The sequence below is a fragment of the Nematolebias whitei genome, chromosome 15 (genome assembly GCF_014905685.2).
Source record: "Nematolebias whitei isolate Nwh7 chromosome 15, NemWhi1, whole genome shotgun sequence".
NCBI classification, from domain to species: Eukaryota; Metazoa; Chordata; class Actinopteri; order Cyprinodontiformes; family Rivulidae; genus Nematolebias; species Nematolebias whitei.
In genome coordinates, this window is record NC_056512.1 from 16,405,893 (window position 1) to 16,432,067 (window position 26,175).

General features: G+C 40.6%; 1 protein-coding gene across 1 annotated transcript; it reads left to right on the top strand.

The window, feature by feature from the left end:
• Positions 1–757: 757 nt before the first annotated feature.
• gng13b (guanine nucleotide binding protein (G protein), gamma 13b) lies at positions 758–25,528 on the top strand. The gene is made up of 3 exons (XM_037689408.1): positions 758–1,023; positions 21,866–21,992; positions 24,801–25,528. Exons 2-3 carry the CDS (start codon positions 21,895–21,897, stop codon positions 24,904–24,906), a joined length of 204 nt encoding a protein of 67 aa, XP_037545336.1. The 5' UTR covers positions 758–1,023; positions 21,866–21,894; the 3' UTR covers positions 24,907–25,528.
• The last annotated feature ends 647 nt before the right edge of the window (positions 25,529–26,175 follow it).

A 26,175-nucleotide genomic window follows, 5' to 3' on the forward strand; every position in this document is an offset into this window, starting at 1 on the left:
CAATTTTATTCTCCTTATACTATAACTTTATTTACAAAATATTATGAATGTATTCTCTTAATATTTTGACTTTATTCTAATGATATTATGACTTTATTCTCTTAATATTTTGACTTTATTCTCATAATATTATGACTTTATTCTAGTGTTATTATGACTTTATTCTCATAATATTATGACTTTATTCTAGTGCTATTATGTCTTTATTCTTGTGATATTATGACTTCATTCTCGTAATTTTATGACATTTTTCTCGTAATGTAATTTTTATGTAATTGTTTTTTTCTTAGCATGGCCCTAATACTCCAATGTAATTTTCTGCTTTATTACACAAACATTTTATTCCCTGATCTTTTGTGTAAATTCACTTCTAATTTTGAATTATCTTCAACTTAAGTGGTTTACAAAATTATTTATTTCAATAAAGGGACCATACATTAAGAATATATTTTTATTGTATCACTAGCTCATGAGTTCTTGTGAAATTTCATAAACCCAGCCATTCTCCACCTCCTCAATTGAGTGGACAAATATTCCTGTTGAGTGTTGATGTCCATATTAGGGCAGAAATCAAGAGTCTGGGGTTAAAACGTGTCCATGCACACAGGAGAGGAGACAGTTTGACGGCTTTTCATCCTTTATGGTGGTGAAGCTGGTCAACTCACACGCACGCACGCGCACGCACGCACGCACACACACACACACACACACACACACACACAGATAAAGGAGGATCCCATCAGAGCAGAGCAGCACAGGCGCACTTCTTCTTTAACTTGTCCCTCTCTCCTCCTCCCTCTCTCAGCATCAGCAGGAACCGGCGCGTCAGGCTCCATCCAGACTCCGCAGCCCCCCTCACTCTGCTCTTTCACTCCGGACACTCACTGCGGATTTTTGTTTTTTGCGTCATCTTTTCTTCCTTTTCCTCAGAGAACACCGCCTCAGATAAAGAGCTCCTATCCGTGTGTGTGTGTCCCTTTTCTCAGACTTCAGAGCAACAGCCTCCGCCGGCGCATCAGTGAGGTAAGAGATGCGACTGTCAGCACACAGCGTTATAATACACGCACGGACCTGCCTGCTCACCTGAACAGAGATTTAAACACAGTGCGTTTCTTTAAGGGTAAAGTGATAATATTCACAGAGCTTTGTCAGATTATTTCAGGTGTTCACCATCAGCAGGGGCGGTCTTGGCCCAAAAACTGTGGTGGGCTTTCTCACAAAAAGCCCCCTTGATGTGTTCAAATAGCCTTGTATGGTGTTATCTCTCCATCTCACAATTTTATATTGTGTTAATTATCCATCCATCCATCCATCCATCCATCCATCCATCCATTATCTTTACCTGCTTTTTCCTTTTTGGGTCGTGGGGTATCACTGATGCCCAGTAGTCACTGAGACAAAGATGGGATTTCAACTGGCAACCTTCTTGCTGAGAGGCAACAGTTCTACCAACTGAGCCACATGTGTTAATTATTTACAGCAACTTACATAATCATTTATTTTAGTCGGCGCTTCCAGAAACGATTGAATTGACGGAAAATCTTGGGGTGGTCCACAAAAACCAAAAGCCAGAACAGCAATTTTAAAATCCATGACATCATTGTAAAAGAGATTAATAATTTTAATGGATTTCTTCCTGGTAAAATAAAGATTTAATAATAATATTAATAACAACAACAACATTAATAATAATAATAATTTCAGGAGATTTATTTTGTTGTCATATAGAGGTTATTTCATGAACATGGAGTGAGGGACTCACCTTCTGATATACACAGGTGTGCTTTAGAAATTACTTACAGAGAAAAGCTCTGCCACTACACAACTTATCAAAGTATTTTCTCTCCTAAATTGGTATTTAATACAGATATCATGCATGTAACATCCGGAGACCCAGCATTCTAACGTTGAAAACATTTGTTTTAAACCAGTTCTTCTTATTCAGGGTGTCTCGCTTTCCCGTAGCGAGGCAGTCACTGGCGGAATGACAGGACCTTGCACGCAGCCTCTACATTTTATTTTTTATTTGGAATAAAAAGCTTTTCTTTTTACTCCTAATTTCTCAAAAGCTATGATTTTTGTTGTTGTTTTTGTTTGATGAGGTTCTATCGGGATAGACAGCAGAAATGAAAAATGCACACCAAGCAAAAACTAGGGACTTAAAAAGATAAAGTGTCTGTGCTGGGGGAGACCGACGGTTTTAAGGGGTGGGGCCAAGTCCCAGTGGCCCTCCCCTGGTAGCACACCTGGCTGAGGGTGTTTCAATACATATTTTTCCATCAATATTTTTGTTAATCTTCACGTAGAAGAAGAAACACGTCAAAGTATCTTCCTGTCCTCTTTTACCCAGTTTGTCTCTTATTGCTGTAAGACTTAATGTATTCTGTCAAATGGAAGTCTAGAGTGTGCACATCTGGACTCTCATGGACTTCTATTGGTTCGGAGCGCAAAATTTTCCCACTAAAACTGAGAATCTGTCCATCTGTCCCTCTGTCTGTCCGTCTGTCCATCCATCCATTACTTTTATCTTTTACCCGCTTGTTCCTTTTTGCGTCGTGGGGGTCACTGGTGTTCATATCCATGTATCACTGTGCAAGAGGTGGGGGACACCCTGGACAGGTCTCCAGTCCATCACAGGGACACATAGAGACAAACAAGACAAACAACTATTCACTGTCTCACTCACACCTAGAGACAATTTAGAGTTACCAATCAGTCTAACATGCATGTTTTGGTTTGTGAAAGGAAACTGGAGTGCCTGGAGAAAACCCACCCAGAACATGCAAACTCCACGCAGAAATGTCCCCAGACCAGGATTTGAACCAGGATAATCTGCTCTGCTAAGAGGCAGCAGCTCTACCAACTGAGCTACCGTGCCGCCTAGACTGAAAGATCTTTTATTAAATCCTCTAAAGTCTGTCAGACAAAACGAGGAGTGCACTGGGTTCTCACTGAAGACCTCACTAAACCCTGTGGGCTTTGTGAAATAGCTTTGGCAGCCAGAGTGGGATCATCAGAAAGGGTGAAAGGAGCCTTAATGTTGTTTAATTTCACCGTTTGATTCATGAACCAGGCAGGCCACCGACCGTCATAAAGATGGCCGTTCTGGACTTCTTCAGAAACTACAAACTGCCTTTTTGCCCGCCTGCTGGAGTTCACTGCTGTCCGCCTCCGGCCCTCTAACACACAGGCGCCAAGCCAGTGGGCCATATGGAACCACCAATATTACATAAAACTTACATTTATCTTCTGCTCCTCCTCTTCCTCTACCTCCGTGTTTTTGTTTTTTTTTTCCTATTCTTGTTAGACCTATAAAGAACGGTTGATCTTTCAGAATTGGGAAAAATGTGTTTGTTCAAACTTTAATCTTTGTTTTCTTGATTAGTTTCTCATGTCCACTTGTGTGTTGTGATATTGGTAATATTTTTGCTATATTTTAGCTTTTGCGGGCAGCACGGTGGCGCAACTGGTAGAGCTGCTGCCTCTCAGCGAGCAGGTCCCTGGTTCAAACCCCGGTCCAGGGGCCTTCTGGGTGGAGTTTGCATGTTCTCTCCGTGCATGTGTGGGTTTTCTCCGGGTACTCCAGTTTCCTCCCACAGACCAAAAACATGCATGTTAGGCTGATTGGTGACTCTAAATTGTCCCTAGGTGTGAGTGAGAGCGTGAATGTTTGTTTGTCTCGTTTGTCTCTATGTGGCCCTGTGATGGACTTGCGACCCGTTCAGGGTGTACCCCGCCCCTCGCACAGTGATTGCTGGACATGGGCACCAGCGACCCCCGTGACCCAAAATGGAATAAGCGGGTAAAGATAATGGATGGATGGATTTAGCTTTTGCATCTGCTCAATGTCATTTTTCATCTCAGTGAGAATCCTTCATGTCTTCTAGTTACTTTTACATCTGCTTGTGCTGTTCTGGGTCTCACCATCATGGTTTCACCATCATGGTTTCACCATCATCCACAGTTTTAGTGCTTGTTCAGTCCTTGGCTGTGGGTGCTCAAGGCCTGTGGGGAGATGTGTGGTTTGTGATGTCTTTGTTTCATTTTATTTTTTTTAGATTGTTTCATGTTGTGTGGCTGGTTTCTGCCTTTTCTCCATTTTGCATTTTGTAGAATTATCTTTTATCCACATGTAGCATTTTTAAAATCCTTTTATGGTTGTTTTGCACAAGTTTTTAATGTTTTGTGTACGGTTGTTTTTTGATTTGGCTTAAAGGTTGTATCTATTTTTTACCACCATTAAACCATCCTCATTATATCAGTATATGGTATTAATATCATAGTATTACCATCTGCCCACAAAGGATTGCAATGTTGTCTTTTTATTCCATGCAATTTATTCTGAGTGGTTGTAACAAACTAACCTTAGATTAAAGATACATTCAGTACTTAGTTCTGTGATCTAATCACAACACTGTGATATAAACAAGAAGATATATAACATATATATAACATTTATGTGGATGATGAAGCCTATTCCCAGCAGTCTTTGTGAGAGAGACAGGATGCTCCCTGGACAGGTGATCAGTATATCACAGGGTCACTTGGAGATGATTGAGACAGATAGACTTTCACGCTCTCATTCACACTTATTAACAATTTAAAAACCACAGATTAATCTTAACTTGCATATTTTTGGACTGTGGGAGGAAAATGTAATAATGAAATCAATGTCATTGCTGTTTTTAGATATCTTGATATATGGTCTAATGGTATTACCGCCCAACCTTACTTTGGTTGTTTTTAGTCATTGTGGATTTCAAATATGTCTGATCTGACTCTTAAAGGTCTCCTTCTCCATCTCCTACTGCTTATCTGTGGTTTGGACAGAGGCAATCAGCGTTGGTGGGAAACCTAGACATTCATCTACCTAGCAACACTCCCCAGGGAACCCCAAGGCACGCCCAGGCCAGAGAGGCTATAAAATCCCTTCAGCGAGTATTTTTTATCTTTCAACCTGTATTGATGCAGGTTAGTCCCACTGAGCCTCGGGGACTCATTTACAAGAGAGACCTGATTTTAACAAAGACTGATGACAACAGTAGATAATCATAAAAAGCATATAAACTGAGAAGAACAAGTGAAAGAAAATGGTATTAAAAAACTAAACAAAAACAGCTAGGTTGTAAAGTGATGTAGAAAACTAAAAACAGGAACAGGTCTGCGTTGGTTTTTGCCAGGAACTTAGCAGATGTTTGAAGCCGCTTAGAGAGGTCAAGGTCGAGAGCTTCAGATCTTTTATTATTTTATTTTATTTAGTATTGGCTCTGCTCCTGTTCCTCTTCTTAGGAGTCTTCCTAATCAGATGCTTGAACCACCTCAGTAGACTCCTTTCCATGCAAAGGAGCAGCGGCTCTACTCTGAGCTCCAATGGATGACGGAGTCCTTCACCAGGTTGAGCCTGGGCACCATATGAAGGAAGTTCATTTTGGCCTCTTGTATCTGAAATCTGAGTGTTGGAACGTACAGGTATATAGACCAGTAGATCAAGAGCTTTGCTTATCGACTCAACTCTTTCTTCACCATGACTGGCTGAAGCAACGCCCTCATTATAAGAAAAAGGCCCTGATCCGTTCATCTATCTCCCACTCCATCCTAACATCACTCGTGAACAAGATGCCCAGATAGTTAAACTCCTCTACCTGATGTGAGAGAGCCTCTTTCACTAAACAGTTCTGCAAAACAGTTGCAAAGACGTGTCTATCTTGAAGCTATGTCTGTTCAGTCATAGGGGAGTGGTGGCGCAGAGGTTAGAGAGGTGGGCTTGTGATCCGAAGATCGCCGGTTCACGCCCCGGCCCCGACAACATCAAAAATTGTGGGTGGGGTAGGTGAAATACCCACACTTGCCCCCACCCTCATTCGCCCCACTCTGGGCCCATGAGCAAGGCCCTTAACCCCCACCATGTGCTCCCTAAAAAAAAAAAAAACAGGTCTCTCTTGAAAATGAGTTCTCGTGGCTCAATGAGACTAACCTGGATAAATAAAGGCTAAATGAAAAAAAAAAAAAAAAAAAAAAATGTCTGTTCAGTCATAAATCATTAAAAGAACCACGTATGTCCTGCACAGATGTGAAACTTTGTCAGCGAAGTGGCATCATGGAACTAAAGGAGGCAGGGGGTGTAGCTTGATGGGGTTGACATGTAGTGGTTTGAGTGCTGTCTATAAAATGTGTGCCGGACGCTTCCCATTGGTCACACAGACCATCTCTCTTCTCTACATTACCTCTGTGAGATGCGGTTCCAGCTTATCTTTCCATATGCTGATCATTGCAGCACCGTTAGCAATTCACTTGGTGGTGTAGAGGCTAATGGAGGCCAGTGGACTTTAACCTCCCATGATGCTTTGGTCCTTTTGAATATCACACTAAGACAACCACAAGACGTCTCAGACCCAGTGCCCGCTTGATGTGTTTGTCAGATACTTCTGTTGTCCCTTTCTAGTTTTTCTGTTTTCTCAGTCAGCATGTTACATTTTTTAATGATTTGACTGACATTTCACCAAGCAGTGTTGAGAGCATGGGTTTGCATGTGTACCCCCGTGAATGTATTTTCAGCTATTAGTCTGCTATTCACCCTGGGGGGACAGAGACTGGATGAACATAATTTCACCCAGTCCCATTCTATATTGATCAGATCCCACTGACTAGATATGTCCTTTGTATCGACATGTCCATACTGATGTGATATCATCTGAATAAAACCCAATCAGTCAGAGCTAACTGGAGAGCTTGATGGTTTGTTTTATCATTTCCTCACCAGTTTGACAAAGAGAAGCCTCATTTTTCTTTTTCAGTCTCTACTCTCAGTTGGTCAGAGGAGTTCTGCCTCTTCCTTTCTATTTTTAGCTTCTATTTACAGCGCAGTAGCTATAGACACAAGCACAGTTGCTAAGTTTGTTTCCAACCTTCTGTCTCCCATTGCTTTTCACAGTTTCTTCTCATTTGCTTATTTCTTCTTTCTCACCTCTTTCTATCAGAATGACTTTTGTGTTCCTTCATTTTTTGGCTTCCTTGTTTATTCTCAAAGCACATCAGTCAGAACCATACATCATGTTAAGCCTTGGCAGCAGCTCCACTCACACACGTGCACATGTACAATATAAGTGAGGCTGGAGAGATGGCAGAGGAGACGGGGGGTGAAGGTTAATCTCTGGATGTTTGTGACCCAAATCACTGTATGACCTAAATATCCTCCCCTAAAACAACCACTCTGTTTCCCCAAACAAGATGTATAGATAACTGCATTTTTTAAAATACAGAGCCATTCAACGATTGTGAGGTATAAACCCTCAGCCAAAGACCTCTGTCCAACTGAAGACCAAGTCAGACAGAACTGAGAAAACAATAATGTAATTAAGTTGTTCTTTATTCCCTGCAATAATCCCAAGAATAAACTGCCCCTTGTGTTTCATGTCAAAGTGTCCTGGTTTAGACCTGAATACACCAAAGTCATCTTCATGGTTTCTGCATCCTTGTCCACAAAACCCAAGGACTTTGTTTTCTTACTATTTTGGGTCAAGCGTCTTCATTGTGGCATTTAACACAATGATAGACAGTTTCACACTTCATTTAAACTGAAAATACACGACAAGCTTATTGGTCAGATGTCTAACTAAAAACAACAGCAACAACAAAATGTTTAAGGAGATTTATCAACAGGAACTCTTCAAATGTTTGTGTTTTGCGGTCCCTAACTGATGAATTAGACACATTTGGAGGTTAACAAGATTAACAATCTTCTCAGACAAAGACATCATACAGCTAGCGGTCATACTTGCTGTCTTTGTGGTCATTTGGGTTTAGGTGACAAACTTTGAATGAAAGTTGTGTTATAAGATGCCAATTCAGCACACACAATTCAGCCAACCACATAATTTTGGTCTGCATGTGATCAATTGCAGAAGGAGCTAGCGGACCTTTGTGGACTGGGACATATGACCAAGTGAACGCAACACATGCCAAATGATCAAAAATAACCCTTAAACCACAACAACAGGTGTAAGAACTATAGCAAATAGCCATGCATTTCTCATTTAAACTCTAAACTAGTATCATTCACACCTAAAGGTCCATCCATCCATCTTCTCCACTTATCCGTAATCGGGTTGTGGAGGCAATAGGTCCAGGAGAGAAACTCAGACATCCATCTCCCCAGCGACACTTTTTAGCTCTTTCAGGGGGACCTCGAGGTGTTCCCAGGCCAGACAAGACACATAATCCTTCTAGTAACTTCTGGGTCTTCCTCGAGTGCTCCTACCAGTGGGACATGTTTGGAAAACCTCTAAAGGGAGGCATCCAAGAGGCATCAGATGCCCAAACTACCTCAACTGACTCCTTTCAACGCAGAGAAGCAGCAGCTCTACTCTGAGCTCCCCCTGGATGATGGTGCTCCTCACCCTATCCCTAAGCTCGGCCACCCTGTGAAGGAAGTCCATTCCTGCCGTCTCCATCTGGGATCTCATTCTTTTGGTCATGATCCAAACCTCATGACTATAGGTGAGGGTTGGAAAATAGACAGACCAGTATATCGAGAGCTTTGCCTTTCGACTCAGTTTTCTCTTCACCATGACTAACCAAAGCAACGCCCTCCTTACTGATGACGAGGTCCCAGTCCATCTATCCATCTCCCACTCCATCCTACCATCCCTGTCTTTTTTGTCCATGTCTCTGTCTCCAGACCATACAACATAGCTGGTCACACCACTGTCTTGTAAACTTTTCCTTTGACCTTTGCTGACATCGTTTTGTGGCAAATCACTCCTGAAACTTTTCTCCATCCATTCCATCCTGCCTGGGCCTGTCTTAACATATAATTTAGCCTGAATGTAAATGTTTTTGTTGTTATTGTTTTAATTATCAGTAACTGTAATTATGAACTCCTGACTGGACATCAAAGTCAGAAAGGGAGACAGACTGACCTCTGATGTGTGGAGTGATGGATTAACTGTTTCAAATTTGTGAAAATGCTCAGGAAGTACTTAGTGAGGGAGCATTTGTAGAAGACAGCAGGAGACAGACAGAAAACAGATATCAGGGAGCAGTGAGAGGAAGAAAGTGAGAATGTAGCATCAACTATACTTTCTGATTAGTATGTTATGATGTCAGATAACTGGAAGACAAGTGGCAGCACGATTTTTTTGTTATTCCCACCATGTTGTGTATAATGCTGTTTCCAAATAATAATATGGGCATGTTTACATGGATGTGTATTCAGTGACGCAGTGAGTAATCTGAGAATGAGACAGGACAATAGAGAGCGTAAGCAATGGGGAAAAAACAATGGATACAGGCAGCTGTAATGTGAAGAAGAAAAAAATAGGGTAAACATTTTATTTAATGAGTTTGAAAATGACTTTTATATCCCAGTGCCTTTACTAATATAAATCAGTTCTTGGTGTATACTTCATTCTGCTCTGCTTATCCTAATTTGAATATTCAAATAAACAAACTCTGCCGCACTCCATTTGTTAAAGTTATACAACTTGGACCAAATATATGAAAGTTCAGGGTTGCAATTTATTACCATAAATTGTGAGGTATTATGTTGTCCTAAAAGTCACACTTGTTTTTGGTAAATTGCAGAAACTATCAGTATTTTGGTTTAATGGTAATTCGTCATCGACCAAAGAGACTCCAAAATAAAATATTTAGTCATGTTGAAGAGATCTTAGTTCACGGTGAAAGGCCCAGTTGGGCATACAAGTGTTTTTACAAATAAAATAAGAGGTACACCGATGGCCCCCATTGCTGAACTATTTGAATAGTGAATGTCTGTAGTTTCGAGATGAGTTTTTCAGGTTTTCCTGGACTGAAATTAAACAGGGAATACAAGTAAACCTTAATGTTTCTGTAAGTAATCCAATTTTTGGAAGGAGACTTACTAACATTTAGATGTAGCCACACACAAAAACAGAAGTCAATACCTCACTTATTGTTCAAGTTATCATGCTCACAACATGCACGGACAGATGGAGGATATTTCCAATTCCCTCTTTTCACTCCATGGCGTGGGAAAGTTAGAATTTCTTGAAGATATGCAAACCACTAAACCATATGCCTTGGATATCAATGTTTTAAACAAGGATCTTGTGTGAGGAGTTGACAATCAGAGTACATGTTGTGAATGACTCTCAGCAACTACCACACCAAACTTTAACTCAGTGTCTGTAAAATTGACTGAGGTGTAGCCATTTTCATGTTTGTAAAAGCTGTGACAAACTTTTTAAATCAGGTTGACTCCAAAGATTAATCAGTTGTAGAAGTATATCTTGTGACTAAAACCAAGAAGATTCATCGTGAACTTGTTTATTTGCATTTCCACCATGGTCCTGACTGACTGTAAGATTACTGTACTAAATCAGGTCCAGCACCAGAAATACTTGAACTTTCAAATAGCATAACACCTCAAGAGGGCACCTTCTGTGGAATACATTTTATTTATTTCTTTTTTTTTTCTACTTTTTTTCCTTCACTGGCTCTGCAACGAGGCGCACGCTTTCTCTTCCCTCTCCCTGTTCTCCTCCTGCTTTTTTGCTCTCTGTCTGTGCATAGGAGCTCCTATTGTTACTTCTGAAATGAAAACTACAGTCTTGGATCTGACCAACTGGACTTTCGACGCAAATGACAAAATCTTTTCAACAAAGTGACAGGGTCCTGGAGAACCCTCATGTCTGCTCGGACGACACGTGAAGCTGGATATATCTGTGGGGAAGTGCAATGTGATGTGTCTACCTCTGCTGTCGATCGAGGATGCTGAAATTGCATATAATTGGATTTATGACAACAGGTTTCCAGTTTTTGTAATAGTCTGGTTCCTGGTTTGTGAACATACAAAGAAGACGGCTGCAGCTAATTCGGCCCTCGTCAGGCCGCCTGCTTGTGAAGGTCTGATTCGTGCTTTGAGGACTCAAAATCAGCTGATTTACGAGCTAAACCGTAAAATGGAAGTGATTTGATGCGTCAGCATAAAAATGACCTCGAAAAGGCTCGTAAGCACGGACCAGTAGAATGTACCCTAATCTGGCCATTTTAGACCTTGGAAGTATCAGTAAGACTCAAGACTGACAAGAAAAATAGTGTCCCTGAATAAATCAACAATTGTGGTTATCTGACTCTCTCCCTAGCTGGCCTTGAAATAGGCCGACTTATCAATTTCTCCTGGAAAATGTGTAAACTAAGGAAAAGCTTTGTCTATCGCAAGCCCCCCCACCCCCCCCACCCCACCCCCGTATTCTCGTTGTATCTTGGTACAATGATAATAAAGCTTATTCTGATTCTTCTGATTCTGATTCTGTGATTCTGGTCCTATGTTGTTTTGTTTTTTTTGTAGTAATTTATTGTTGTCATTGTTTACCGTTATTGTTGGCTATACTTTATACAAAGTATGTTCTGTCAGGAACAGGTCTCTCTTGTAAATGAGTCCTCATGGCTCAATGGGTATGTTTACATGGACATAAGTAACCGGATCAAATGGCCGGTCGGAATAAAAGTGTGTCATGTAAACACTCCGTTCGGGTTATTTTTTGTGTATTGGGCGCGATCCGATATAATTTGTGATCAGAACGAAACGGGTGGTTTACGCTGATCCGTAACCCTATCGGTGCGCATGTAAACACTTGATCTGTTCGTTTTTATCTGATCGTGAAAAACTGACCTGACTGCGCATGTGCGACTTCGCCATTTCCGCCTGGCTAATGCTAATAATGTTAGCATGTCAGGGGAGCAAAACTGGTCGGTGAGCGACACAACATTTCTACTAGAAACTTTTAAAGAGCTCAAAATGATCTGTATTACATGTAGCTCAGTCAGGGAGTGCAATAACGTCTCCACCATCATTAAAACCTGTCGCGGGTCCATTTTGGTGCTCAGGTTTGTTTACGTTCACCCGGAAGTAGAACTTCTTCTGTGTTTGTTTTAATGAGAGTTTACCGCTCTGCGCATGTCAGTACTGCTGTTCAGAACAAAGCCCGCTGCATGTAAACACTCGTCCTGAACAGATTGTGCCCATGTAAATAATACATTTGAATTATTCAAACAGAACACATTTCAATCCGGTCAAAGAATTCTGCGCATGTAAACATAGCTAATGAGACTAGCCTGTATAAATAAGGTTGAATTAATGAATGAATGATTCCCTGTGGGTGAAACACACGAAGCACCTCTGAAAGTTTGTGGTCTCTGGGGAAAATTCCTGCAATCGAAATATTGCAGAAGTCTTATTTCTGATTTCTGCACCCAACTGTTTGCTATGAAATACTTGCACAAATTCTCTACACTGATAGTCAACACCAAACAAGACAGACATGGGTTTTCAACTTTTGAGGTACTGGTCTGTCTGGAGTGTACCTCACCTGTTGCCTGTTAATGGATGGAATGGGATGCAGACTCCTGAGACTGAACAGGACTAAGTAGTTACAGAAAACAAGTCAGTAAGTTAGTAAGTGAAAACCCGTTTTTAAAACATTTTCTTCATACGATGATCTTTAATATATGCTTCTTAAAACTATATACTTCTAGTATTTGCAAATAGCAACAGCAGTGGCGCCTAGCTGTAGCACTTCCAGCAGGAATGTTATAATATTTTTGCTCAAATTAGCATTTAATGTGAAGGCATCGACGATGTAAGTTTACAAAACAGCATATGCATGAGTCTCTAAAAATCTTTTGAGACTGAAGGTTGTTTTGGATGTCATCCATCTACTTTGGTCTTAGCTCAGACTAGCCATTAGCTCATCAGTCAGGTAAGAATGACACTTTATTTCTCCAAGCTGAAATCACACAAAAAGCTATCAGTGACAAAAAAGAAGATGAAGATAAAACTGGCTGTACTGGTTAATGAAGGGGACAGGGTAATACATTAAAGTGAAACCTGATTGACAACAAACGCATATACTGGTACGTGTGAACGAGAGACAAACAGTAAAAGTCCATGTGAAACAGATAATGCTGATCCAGTTAGACAAAGTAAAGGATCCAATCCTTCCACCATCTTCACAGGATGCTGCTGAAACCTGATCTAAGGCAGGAAGTGGCCATCAGTCTACCTCCCCGCCTGATACTCACATATTGTAGAGAAAGATTGCACCTGCTGTTTTCCTCGTACTAATAAAAGGAAGCATGCGACTGACTGACTCATTCACTGATGATTGTCTTTATCTCTTTGAACTAAATCTCAGCCCTGTCTTGCATTGAACCACTTTAGCTTTTCCTTTGTCATACTGTATTATATATTGTTTTGTAAAACATCCTTATGATTCAATAGTTTCTTCAGCCTATAAAGACAGCGGTTTTGTAAATTATAGCAGAATAACAAATTTATATAAATGTTGTGATTTATTTTTTAAAGTGAAGTAAAGGAAAATATGTTGGAATCATCCAGTAATGAGAAATAAATTTGGAACCACTTTTGTTTTATTATTTTTAAATAAACCCTTGCACAAGTTAAGTATTTTAAGAGAAATGCAGTTAAAAAAAAAAACTAATATCGTAGCTGCAAACTATAGCAAAAAATATTGCCATCGCAATATAATTCATTCATCCATCTAACTTATTCGCTTTTCCTTTCTGGGTCACAGGACGCTGGTGCCCAATCCAGCAAACCCTGGGGTACATTATGGTAAATGGGCTGTACTTATATAGAGCCTTTCTATCAAGATACTCAAAGCTCTTCACAACACAATCTGTGCCCTCATTCATACAACACTCTACTAGATCTATACAAAGAATAATCAGAGCTTTGTCACATTCGGACACCGATGGGGCACACATCGGAGGCAATCAGGGGTTCAGTGTCTTGTCCAGGGACATTTAGGCATGTGACTGCTGGTGGAGTTGAACCCCCAACTCTCCCATTGGAGGATGACTGCTCTAACCACTCATCCACTGTGGACAGGTCACATGTCCATCGCAATATCAATATCTCAAAGGAATACTTTGACTTCATTAAATCATAAGTTGCTTTTGTCAGGGGATTTTTGATCAAGGTTTACAGATGTTTTTTAACTACTATGGCTGAGAATGTTAACTGCCCATGAATCATGTGTTTGAGTTACCAGAGAGTTATTTCGCTCTCAGAGAGGGCTGAACGAGGAGCTGATTTGATCCTGCATGTGCAGCTGGATGGCCAAGGTCATCAGTGTCTGCCTGTGAGCTGTGAGCTGATAAGGTTATAAAACATTTCTCGCACACTGCCCGCGGCAGATTCTCATGACTGGGCTAGAACTTCTGTACATCTGTGTAACCTGTTGTGAAAGTGTGCCCTTGCAAGTAAAACCAGTCAGAAATGTTCTTGTGTTCCCGAGTGTGGCTTATTTGAGTAAGTCATATGAATAGACGATATTTTTATCAAACAGCTATATTTCAATAACATGCATTCAGGGTCTTCTTGCAAATAATGTAGTTGGTCTCAGAGACTCTCAGAGGCCTTGATGACCACATCTAGTATAGATGATAGTGATGACTGAAGACAAAGTGAGGAGTGGAGGAAAATGTTGGTTTATCACAAATGATAATACTATCGTAATATCAAACAATAATACTGAACATTGTAAGGCTGTCTAAAAAAGCCCAGCGCTGCTTCTAAACTGATGTTTCAGCAGACTGTCAGGAAACAAGGTCCCAAGAACAAAGTTTATTTAGTGGAAAGGGCTCAAAAACTCCTTCAAGAAAAATATTAAGGACATGTCAGAAACATGTTGGTTATTGCTGGATATCTGTTTAAAGGTTAAAAAAGAAAATGGGGAAGTAGTAAAAGGGAAAATACAGGCTGACTAAAGAACACAACACAGCTTTGGGATCAACTGAAAATAACATGCAAACAACAAGACTTGTTACAACTTATGTAACAAGGTCGTGTTCTTTGTTATTGTGGTGGCAGCGTATCCATTAAGTCTGCATCAATGTGGCCTGGTTGTTTAGAGTTTGTAATTTAGAATTGGTCTAATTGTTCTCATGACGAGGCTATGGACCCTATCATGTCCACTCTGTGCTGGCAGTGCTCTTACATCACAGCCGCAACAAACAGTTCACGCTCTCCATGCACTAACAAGTATTACACCAATCAATCATCCTTCATTGACCTTTTGGACACAAAACAAGACTAGTTCTCCACGTGTCAGGCCTGCTGGATGAGAAAGGAAGAAGGGATGTGTTTGAGGTCTTGCACATAAAACAAGTTCACCTGCATGATGCTGGTGGTGCATCCTCCTACACAAGACTGAAGCTGATGCTGGAGGCCCTGGAACCTCGAGTTAGAAATTCAGCAGATCGTAACAAAGTCGTGGAAACAACTAGAGAGCAGACGGGATACCTTTAGTGGTAGCGTCACACTAGCGTGATGTGATATCTTCAGGAATGGATCATCATGACGGTTTGAGAGAGCATGTGTATAATAAAGATCATCACTTCATTATTGGATTGCCTTCACACTGAAGGAGGAGTTCCAAATCTTTTGTAATCCAGCCCCTTCTTTTAAGTCATAGAGTCAGGGTCATCCAGTGTGATGGGGATCTTAGCTGTCAGCTGAAGTATATGGGATATAAATCTTTAACTGTCTTACATAAACTGTTATTAACAATTTATCATCATGAATCACCAGTTTACATTAATCAAGGCGATAATGCTGAAACGTTAGTTTGGCTCAACTGCGATGAAACATAATGTAAATCAGACTGATGATGTTTTGAAACTGCACGTCCGGTAAATGTGTGGACAGTTCGAAAGCATTTTTAGTGACGATGACATCATTTCTCAGGATTGATGATGTGCCTGTGATTTACACAAGAGCCATGGAAAATCATCTGTGATGCAAGATGATAATAAAAAGACAGAATAACCTGAATAAGCTCAAAATACCAAAACAAACACTGAGTCCCCAACAACATGACAACTCTCACCGTGACAATGGGGATAGAAATGAATGTAAAGCAGAAGGGAAGGTTCAAAGTTTTAAAGGAAGGGGAGGAATGGTGCATGAAGAGTGGAGTAAAAAGATTACTGGTCATGAGGTATGAGGTCAAGTTGGAGGCTTAACCACTGAGAAGCAAACAGTTTAACTCAAACCAGCGAGGCTTGCTGGCAGCTGAGACTAATGGGTTAGACATGTAAGAAGGTGTCTGACTTCCAGTTCCTGTCACTGGACTGTTTGTTGTCAGTGGCAGCCATAGAGCTGAACAAGACAAGCAGAGGGTGCATCGGTCACATGACATGATTCACTGGCGGGATAACCAAAGAGGACAAGCGTCTGGACTTAGAATTGATGTAGATATTGACAAAATAACCAACAATAAGCGCTGATTATGTAAAAATTATTAATACTGATGCCATTTTAGAATGTATATAAGCTATATAATGTATTTAAATTTTTTAAAATGCCACAAAGTTATGTGCTATGGTCTTACAAACCAAAAAGAAAAAGGAAAATGTGTCTCTTTTCACCAGTCAGCAGATTTGATCTAATTTACTTCAGTGTGATCCAGCCATAACTGAAGCTAATAATGTCACCATTTAAAATTAAAAGTATTCTATAGAGTTGATGTAATCACTGTTAATGAATGAATTGGCTCATAGATAGTAGCTTCTGTGGCAGATATTGTTCTACAGATTGTAGCTCTGAGCTGAACCATGCTACAGTTTAGCACAAATTATTAAACAGTACAATCTGTTATTGCCTCAGATTTATGTAATATTTACACAGTGTAAAATATTATATATTGGACTATTTTTAGGTTTCCATTACATAAACCCGCCCGGTTGAGAATATGTTTAGCCAATATCAGTAGAGACAAGTTTCATCCTTCAAAGTATCACCAAGTATGAAGTGAACATTTAGTGTCGACTTCAGAACAGATAGATAATAATAAATATATGTTATGCAACACCCTTTATGACATGGACCAGGTTCAGTAAATGCATCAAAATGCAGGAATGGTTTAAAGTGTTTATTAAAGCAGGATCTCTGGTGGAGGTCTGGGTCCATGCCACTCGGATCTTCACAGTCAGGCAGAGAGTAAACTCAAAAATTGAGCTGCAGGACAGCTGTGAAATATGAGACAAGCATGAGGGCATGTACAGAAACGAGGTCCAGTAGAAGTCTGAGGTCATACACTTGTGGTCAGAAATCCTTATCCAGATACAGAGGGTTAGGCAAGAGGTGTAGTTGAGGTGAGAAAGAGCAGAGTTGTTACCGCGGTCAGAGAGCGACATCCAAATCAGGCGGGGGATAAGCAAGGTGAGGAAACCAAGAGGCAGGCAAGAGGTCAGAACCAGGAAGTCAAACAAGTCTGTGGCATCCAATAATTCTCAGTCAGGTCATCTTGGATTTGATACCTGGATGATTGAGCTTGAACTTTGAAGTCTGTGGCATGAATGCTGGACATCTGCTGCTTGGAAAAGTTTGCTAATCTGGCACTGGTGGATTGTGAACATGGAGCTTATAACGACAGGTGAACAGGTGAAGCTGATGAGTGCTGATTGTTGTGGAGAAACAAGGGAGGTGTGGCAAAACTTGGAGGGAGCAGGCTTGAGCTGAAGGATGGGTGATAGGCAAAACTGCACATGAAAACAGAAAACTAACTAAACGAGGGATGTCAAGTAGTGACCAAGAATAACGTCTATGAGAATCCAAGAGTCCTGAAATGATGACACAAGTTTATTCAGCTGGTTTCATCTGATTATCAGTTGGAAATTCCTCAGGGAGGGGGGTGGTGAGCATCAGATCACGTTCTCCAGGCGAATTCAGATAAGATGACCTTCAAGGCCAGCCAAGGGAGCCAAATTCAGATAAACACACAGTTGTTTTGGGGACAGGCAGAACTTAATGGCATCTACCTTGAGTCTGTGTTGGTCCACTCGGTTCGGAAATATCCAAAATACATGGCCACACCGAAGGAACGTGCCTGAGTAAAATCCCCAAGATCTGATCCATTCTGCCCAAAGCGTTTGAGTCCGGGTACTCGAGACACAAACCAACCCATCATAAAGGCAAGCAGCGTGATCGGGTCCAAATTTACTGCCGACGACTTCCTTGATTGATTGATAAAACCAGCTGAATCCAAAAAGCAGGAACCAGTTATCGAAAATCCAACTAAATATACGTCCTTAAAATCCACAAATGGCAACAGAGATAGACACATCATCAAGTCTTCCAAGTCGATGAGATATCCAGCTGCGTGCGTGCCAACAGGGCATATCGGCTCGCCTAAAGCCTGTCTTCTCTTCGAGGAAATGTTGTAAATTGAGTTGAGGGACCAACTGAACAAAACAAGTTCATAATTATAGTTCAGAAAAAATGCAAGAGAGGCTCAGAAGCAGTTTCACAGACAGACAGAGCAACAAAGCAAAGCAGAGAGGGAGGGGAGAAGCATCCGATCTCGGCAAGAGCAAGTGGGAATGTGCAGGACAAAAAACCTACTTAAATATAAAACTAAAAACTAACTTAATAAAAACTTTGAAAAATGTTACATAAACATCTAAACCATTCCTTATTTTGAGCTTTCAGTCCAGACTGAAAGAACAAGTAGGAAGACGAGGGATGGGGTTTCTGCACGAGGTCAGTCTCTTCCTCCCACTCAGATGAAGGTGTTTGAGTCCTACTTTAGCTACATCGTGGTTTTAGTTTGTGCACATGTCTGTGGAAGAGGCGTCAAATGCAGCAGGACAAAGGCATTTATTTTTAAATTCTGGCACTTTCTTTTGCTAATTTCTATTTCAGCTCATCTTGCAGCACAAATCCAGTTCAGGAGAAGATTTGAATTCTGGATGTTACATAAGAAGTTGCAAATTTTCTAAAAGTATTACTCGAGTAAGTGTTTGTGATCATGCACTGAACGCACCTTTGGTGTGCGCCAACCTATGATACGCTTGAAAGACTTTGATTATACCGAACATTAAGAAAAGCTTCATCTGAATTCAGAGCTGGTATTTCCAGCCTCCAATCACCCCTAACTCATCAGAAAGAAAGTTGCATAATATGGATCTTATTGGAAGACTTTAATAGAAAGACAAGATGGCCTCGCTCAGCCGAGCCACAGCTTCACAGGCTCCCAGTAAACACAATCTTTTTTTTTTGTTCCTGTTGTTTTACCTTTTTTTTGTGCCTACACTGGGGAGTGGTGATGCAGAGGTTAGAGAAGGTGAGCCTGTGATTGGAAGATCACTGGTTCAACTCCCCATACTGACAACATCAAAATGTGGGTGGGATTGGTGAAGCACCCACACCTGCTTACACTCTCATTTGCCCCACTCTGGGCCCTTGAGTAAGGCTTTTAACCCCCACCATCTGCTCCCCCGGGCACCCTAGACAGCAGCTCTCTGCTCCACACAGAGGGCTGTGGTAGCTCGGTGGTCTGCGGTTGTTTCAGGAAAGACATCCGGTGTAAAAAAATAAAAAAGGCCAAGTCTTCATGCGACTCAGTTCGTTGTGGTGACCCCTGAAGAAGGAAGAAGCCAAAAGAAGAAGAAGAAAAAAAGCCTGAACTTCCATGGTATGGATATGACTACGACACACTTGTGGAGTTTTCTGTGTCACTGCCTTGCCATTGTGCCATCGTGGTTCAGTCCTTCCAGCCTTGGGCTCAGGCCTGTCATGGCAGCTGTCTCCATGATCATCCTCTGCCTGCACAGACCAAACTCTACGGACGGACCCGTTCAGTTCCACGAGGAAACCTTGGATGTTCTCTGTCTGCCAGAACCAGTTCTGGAGGGCAGTCTGGGTGGAAGCTGCAGCGGTCCTTATTATCATCAAGCTGCTGACAGGACTCGTTAACACTGCTAACAAAACCACGCCGCTAACCGAACCATGCCGCTAATTGAACTATGCTGCTAACAGTACCATGGTGCCAATGGGACCATGCTGCTAAGAGAAACCTAATTGCTAACTGAACCTCACTGCTAACAGTATCATGCTGCTAACTGGACCATGTTGCTAAGTTAACCTCACTGTCATCAGAACAACTCTTCCTCTGGACCATGCTGCTGTAGATATACTGTATTTCTTTTTCACTTTTGGCACCTTGTTTCTGTATTTTTGTTGCATGCTTTGAATAAATCCCAGTTTATGTTAGTTTAGATTATGTTAATGCTCGCATTGTGTTTAAATTATAGCCAAACAGAACCTATGAGAATCTTGCTTCTGTTGTTCCGTGTATTGTTTTGCACTGTTAGTGACTGGCGTATATCTTAGATCTTTTAGTGTACTGTTTGGCATTCATTAAGCGTATATCTTAGTTTATACCTTAAATCCTTATTTACTGTTTCTTTTTATACTTTATATTTCTGCTATTGTTGGATGTAACTGGGACCCTGTGTACTCAATTTCGTTCCACTACATGTACCACATGTGATGTGAATGACAATAAAGAACCTTGAATCCTTGATAGAAGAAGGAAGTGAGAGGAAGCTGGAGGAAGGAAAAACAAACAGAGCCACCGGAAGCAGATGAAGGTCAGATTGCTCTAGACTCTAGAGCAACCCTCTAGATCTAGAACCAACCCTAGAGTCTAGAGGGATGGTTACTGGCCCACCAAGTTTTCAAGGCTTTAACATCCTTTATTACAACGATAAATGCATTTGGAATGCATTGACTTTTTCTACATGAATTGTGCATTAGCTTTATATTGTTGTAGAAAATGGTTTGGATCATACATGATAATTTTGACTTATACCGTTTGCTGACACCCGTCAGGGAGCGAAGAGGGGGAAATGGAAATACAGTACTTCCTGTCTGTCCATCCATGAATGCTGTGAGTGTGATAACTAAAATATAAGTGCTGTACTGACTTCCATTGTAGTGTGTGGCTACATCTAGGTATAAAAAGTTCACTATTGAAAATTGAGTTGCCATGAAAAAAATCCAAGATGGCTTCCATTATATACATATATCTGTCCATCTTGTAATCTGGATAATTTAGAATAAGCAACGTGCAATAAACTAACCACCCATTTCATTTGAAGAAATTATGCTTTCTATTTTTATATATATTGTTATATATATTGCTTAAAAGTAGTTCCCTCAAATGATTGGGGTGGCCAAAAATTAATCTACAGTGGTCAAGGCCACCATTGGCCACCCCATGGCTCCGCCATTGTGCCTGGTGGTGGATAAAATTTCTCCCCCTGCCTGTCAGAATTAGTCACTCTGAGCTGCTTCCGACAAGTAAAAAAATTACAAATAGAATTACCTCTATTCTTTTCAACAGTGCAACTTTTGCTCACTTGAATATCTTGCACCAAAAACATTAAGGTTTACTTGTATTTTCTGTTCAATTCCAGTCCAGAAAAACACTCATCTCCAAAACAATAAACATTCACTATTAAAATCCCTCAGCGATGGGAGATAGTGTCCTACTTGTTTTATTTTAACTTTTGTCAAGTAAGACTTACTAGTGATACTAGTGATATGTGTGTTTGTGTGTGTGTGTATATGTATTTGCCTCAGTTAGCTCTTATGTGTCAGTGGATGTGTAGGTGTAGGTCTCAGATTTACTGAGAATTGGGGCAGAACATGAGCACATACTGTTCTTTTTCTTCCTTTTTGTAAAAACTTAAAAAACAACGACAAAAAAATGAAACTTTTGGAATTTGTCTTCTACAGGTTCTGAAAATCAGCTCTGCTTTAACTTACTGATAGAAAGTATGAAGTAATCAAAGTGCTTATTAGTATATTCATTAAAGTTGTGGTGTAGAGGACACAAAAGGCGTCAGGCAGAATTAAATATACCTTGTGGAGTTCAGGGGTGTAACATTCAGCAGCAGGTATGAATCAGTGGTTGTGATCTTGCTGCAGGGCACTGATGTATTCAGTGTGTCTGCGTTCTGTTTAACAGTGTACTGTGTAAATATAACGCTGGCTGCCTCCTTCTGTTCACAGGTAGGACAGCCTGACATCAAGCTGAAGTCATGGATGAGATGGACCTGCCCCAGATGAAAAAGGAGGTGGAGAGCCTCAAATACCAGCTGGCCTTCAAACGAGAGAAATCCTCCAAAACAGTCACAGAGTAAGTAGAGGAAACCAGTGCTGCATTGTGCAGTTATCAACATTAAACCAACACAAAAGGTGGCTGCGGCTCAGATGTTATATCAGGGTGTACACTTATCAGAAGAACGGCGGTAGGATTCCTTTCTCCACAGGGTTAAGGTGAAAAATCTTGTAGAGATGCTCAGTGGGACCTTACTGGTGAACCAAATAAATAAAAACGGGCCCTGTCTTTTGGTCCATGATTCAAAATTAACTGCAAATTTGGATACTCATTAAGCAGATACTTTATTAGATGACACTAATTCCTTTCATGTAACCAGAGGTAATATCGATCTGAACCTATTGGTCATGTACTGTAATATGTTTATTACTCATGCAACAGACTTTGGCATACAACTTGATTTTCTTAAGGCCCTCGTTTCATGGATGATGACGCTGCTCTGCTCTGAGCAACCTGTTAAAACATGGCTGGACTGCAGGAAAACTGAAAACCCTCCAATCATGATACCTTTATGCTCTTAATGTTTGTCTTAGACGTTTTTTTCTGTTACTTTACGTGTCCCAGAAACACTTTGCTGTCTCCTAACCATGCCCTTTGAGTTGTTCCCACGACACTAACATGTCTACAATCTCACCACACCTGGTCTCCAACTTGGCATGACTCTATTAGACCGTGTCAAGCTGCAGCTATGTGTTAATAAATCACACCTCACTAGCACGACACTACCATCACAAGTACCACGTCTACACGAGGTTGCTTCCTCAACCTTGTCACGATCTGACAAATTTACATGACTATATTAAAGATGGAAGAGCCTCCTTCATCAGTTTCAGTCTTGCTATAGACGAGGAAAAACTGTTCAGCATCATGAGCGGGTGCATGTAAAGGAGTGCAGAATTTTGATCGCATCCATCCGTTCCTGCTTCATCGGGCCTGACCATGATGAAAACAAATGCTTCTTGCTCCAAATCACCAATGAATGACTGCCGAGTGTGGCAGGGTATTTATTGATATGGAGGGAGTGCGGACTAGTTGTTGCTTGATGAGAGGGTAACACGAGCCTGTTAGTTATAGCAAGAGTCAGGGGCGATTCTAGAATCTGCCCTTTAGGGGCGCTTAGCCCCCAGTGTTAACAGTTGCTCTTGGCTTGAACAATGCAGTGGCCATTAGTGTCAGAAGCATTTTTAAAGTGGGGGACGCACACGCACAAAATTTCGAAATAAAGTAGATGCCATTTTAAACATCTACATTCATGTAAGAAAACACTTTATTCAATAACTACTTTAGAGAGGACGGCGCAACAAGAAGTAGCACTAAGCTAGCGGCGTGCAATACATACGCACTAGCTAAAATGCTACAGATGTCGTGCTCAGCTTTACATTACACAACTTAATAAACGCTTTGTACAAAATCAGTTTATTGTTAACTAATCATAACAAACAAAGACTAAACGTATGCAATCAGAAGTCGCAACATAGAAAACACACAAAACAAAGCACAACTAGCTTTAAGCATTAACCGTTCATTACGCATAAAATGTAATTATGACAGAAAATGGAGGATTTACCTGCAGTTACCTTCATACAGATGAACATGTGGTACTTCCTGTTTATCACTGTAGTATTCAGCTGATCATGAGGTCGGCCGCAGGGCTTTATCATCTTTTACATTTTTCCAGACTCTGTTTAGGTTTTGGAAATGAAATAAACTGTATTACATTCTCTAAACACTCAGGATAACACGTGTCTGAATTACATGTTCTCCACTGACAATGTTTCACCATTATCTCTGATGATTTTTTATGAAATTCCTCTGACAGCAAAGTGTTCATAATGCAAAACCCTGAAAATGTAGTTGGAGGAAAAGAGGGTGTTACTCCTGCAGGTAAGGGCGTTCACTTCAAGATAAATTGAGATCACTGATTGGTCAGTTGCTGATGAGCCTGCTGGACTGATTGACAGGTGGCATTGAGGATCTGACTCGTGCAAAAAAAAAATCTTAGATTTTACTGACCTGTTTAAGACTCATCATTTATTCCATATGTATTCAATGTTTTGGTGAATCTACGGTTTGAGAACTGAGCTTCCTTACAAAATCCTAATGATGGTTTTTTTATTTTTCACGGGTGCCGAGTTAAAATTTAGGGGTGCTTGAGCACCCCCAAAAAGAGGCTAAAATCGCCACTGACGAGCCATAAGAGTTGTTATGCACGTAGCACTAGACACAGCAATAATATTTGGGGTGCTGGCAGCAAGGTGTGGACAGAGCTGTAGCCTAAACATAAGCTCGGCGTGGCCAGTCCTGCTCCAGATTCTCAATGACCAAGTCACGTGGATGCTGCGCTGGGCTCTAGACATGGTTACATTGTCAACATGAAATTAAACTACCATTAAACTACCATTACCTGTCTATGGAAGCTCTGAGCATGCTAGCACAACCTATCCAGCTGTATCATATCTAATGTGAAGCTCACTGCGTTCTTAATACTTCCTTTAAGATCCAAACAAGACCCTGCAAAGCTCGTATACATTCTGACAGATTTTTACATTACAGTGGTGTCTTCATCCTGTGTGAAGAGGGCCTAAAGAAGAATAACAATAATACAAAATGGAATACATCATGACACTGAACTAGACATTACAAAAGTTGTGATTGGAAAAGCTTTTCGACAGAAAAATGCACGACGACTGGAGCCAAGAAGTTTTGTAAAAGAATGAAATGAACATTGACCAACGTCTCACTTTCTTGAGGACTGAAAATGAATTATGATGTTTATCCTTTTGGGGAAATTGAAAAAAGTCTTTATTTGTGTCTCTTTTCTCAAAGTTTGGTAAAATGGATAGAGGATGGAGTTCCCGAGGACCCTTTCCTGAACCCGGAACTGATGAAGAACAATCCATGGGTGGAGAAAGGAAAATGCATCCTGCTCTAGGATAAAAAGTCTGTCCTCCCGTGACCTTCAATGTCAACAGACCCCCTACAGATGACCCCTGAAGCTGACCCTACCCAGCCTGTGAGGGCACTGGCAGGACAGCACCTACGATCCTCTCACCATGAATGTACTACAGCAGATACCCCCAACCTCTCCTAGACGCACAGCAACAAGAGCACAGAAACACACACCGACTGATATAAACTCACTGCAAATCTTGGGATTTTTTTCTAGATTAATTTACTGCAAGTTTAATTCTGCCACTACAACTTACTCTTACTATGATATGAGAACGGTGTTCATGTATTGTACCATTTGACTATATAATGACTTGTACTGTATATGCAGCTCACAGTCAAAAGCATTTTTGTATCAAATTTTCCTCCTATTTCAACAAGTCTATTTATGTTGTAGAGTCTCCTTCTCAGACTGAGCTGATAAGACCATCATCATCATCACTGTCATTATCAAAACCACAAATTGTCTTTTTTCCTTTGACTTGACAACTTAGATGTTGATATTGCACAAGTATGCATGGCAAGGAACTATACCATTTTAGCATCTTATTAAAACTAAAATAAACTACCAGTAACAACCTATATGAATGTTTTAGTAAATGTAAAGGGGTTAAAGCTGATTTCTTAGATATTGTTTAAATATTTCATGACCATTTTAAAACAGACACTTTGCTTTAGGGTATAATATAATACACATAATCCATATTGCTAAAGTCAGACAAGCTTTATCTCCCATAAGGTTTCCATTATCCAGTCCACACATTTCCCGAAATAAATGAATAAGTAATTTAGCCCTACTTTACTTGGGAGACTGGAACTGATGCAACTGAGAGTTTTTGTTGGCATTAAAGGAGGAAGGAGATCTATGAGCGGAAACTGGTGCCATCAGAAACTAAATTTGAATCGCTCAGACTGAATCTGTATTCACGTAATTTGAAATTAAATCTATTAGGTTTGAAAATGTATTTCACTCAATTGAAACTGAATTTAATAGTTTGAAACCAAATTAATTTGCTTTGAAACTGTATATTGTTGTATTGAAATTCATTTTCAGTTCCATAATTCAGTTTTTTGTGTCACACATCCGGGTCATTAAGAAAACCACGGAGTAATCGAACACAGATTGACAGATTTCGTTTCACGTCAGTGAAACTTCCTTAACGGAAATGTAGGCGTGGGGTTCAGTCTCAAGGAGGCGGTGATGCAACAGTGTGGATGCAATCCACCATAAAACACCAAAGAAGAAGAACTT

Bases quoted from the DNA above. Each gene is read 5' to 3' on its own strand.
- gng13b (XM_037689408.1), top strand. From the start codon at position 21,895: ATGGATGAGATGGACCTGCCCCAGATGAAAAAGGAGGTGGAGAGCCTC. The intron at 21,993-24,800 runs GTAAGTAGAGGA...CTTTTCTCAAAG, and splicing joins TCCTCCAAAACAGTCACAGA to TTTGGTAAAATGGATAGAGG.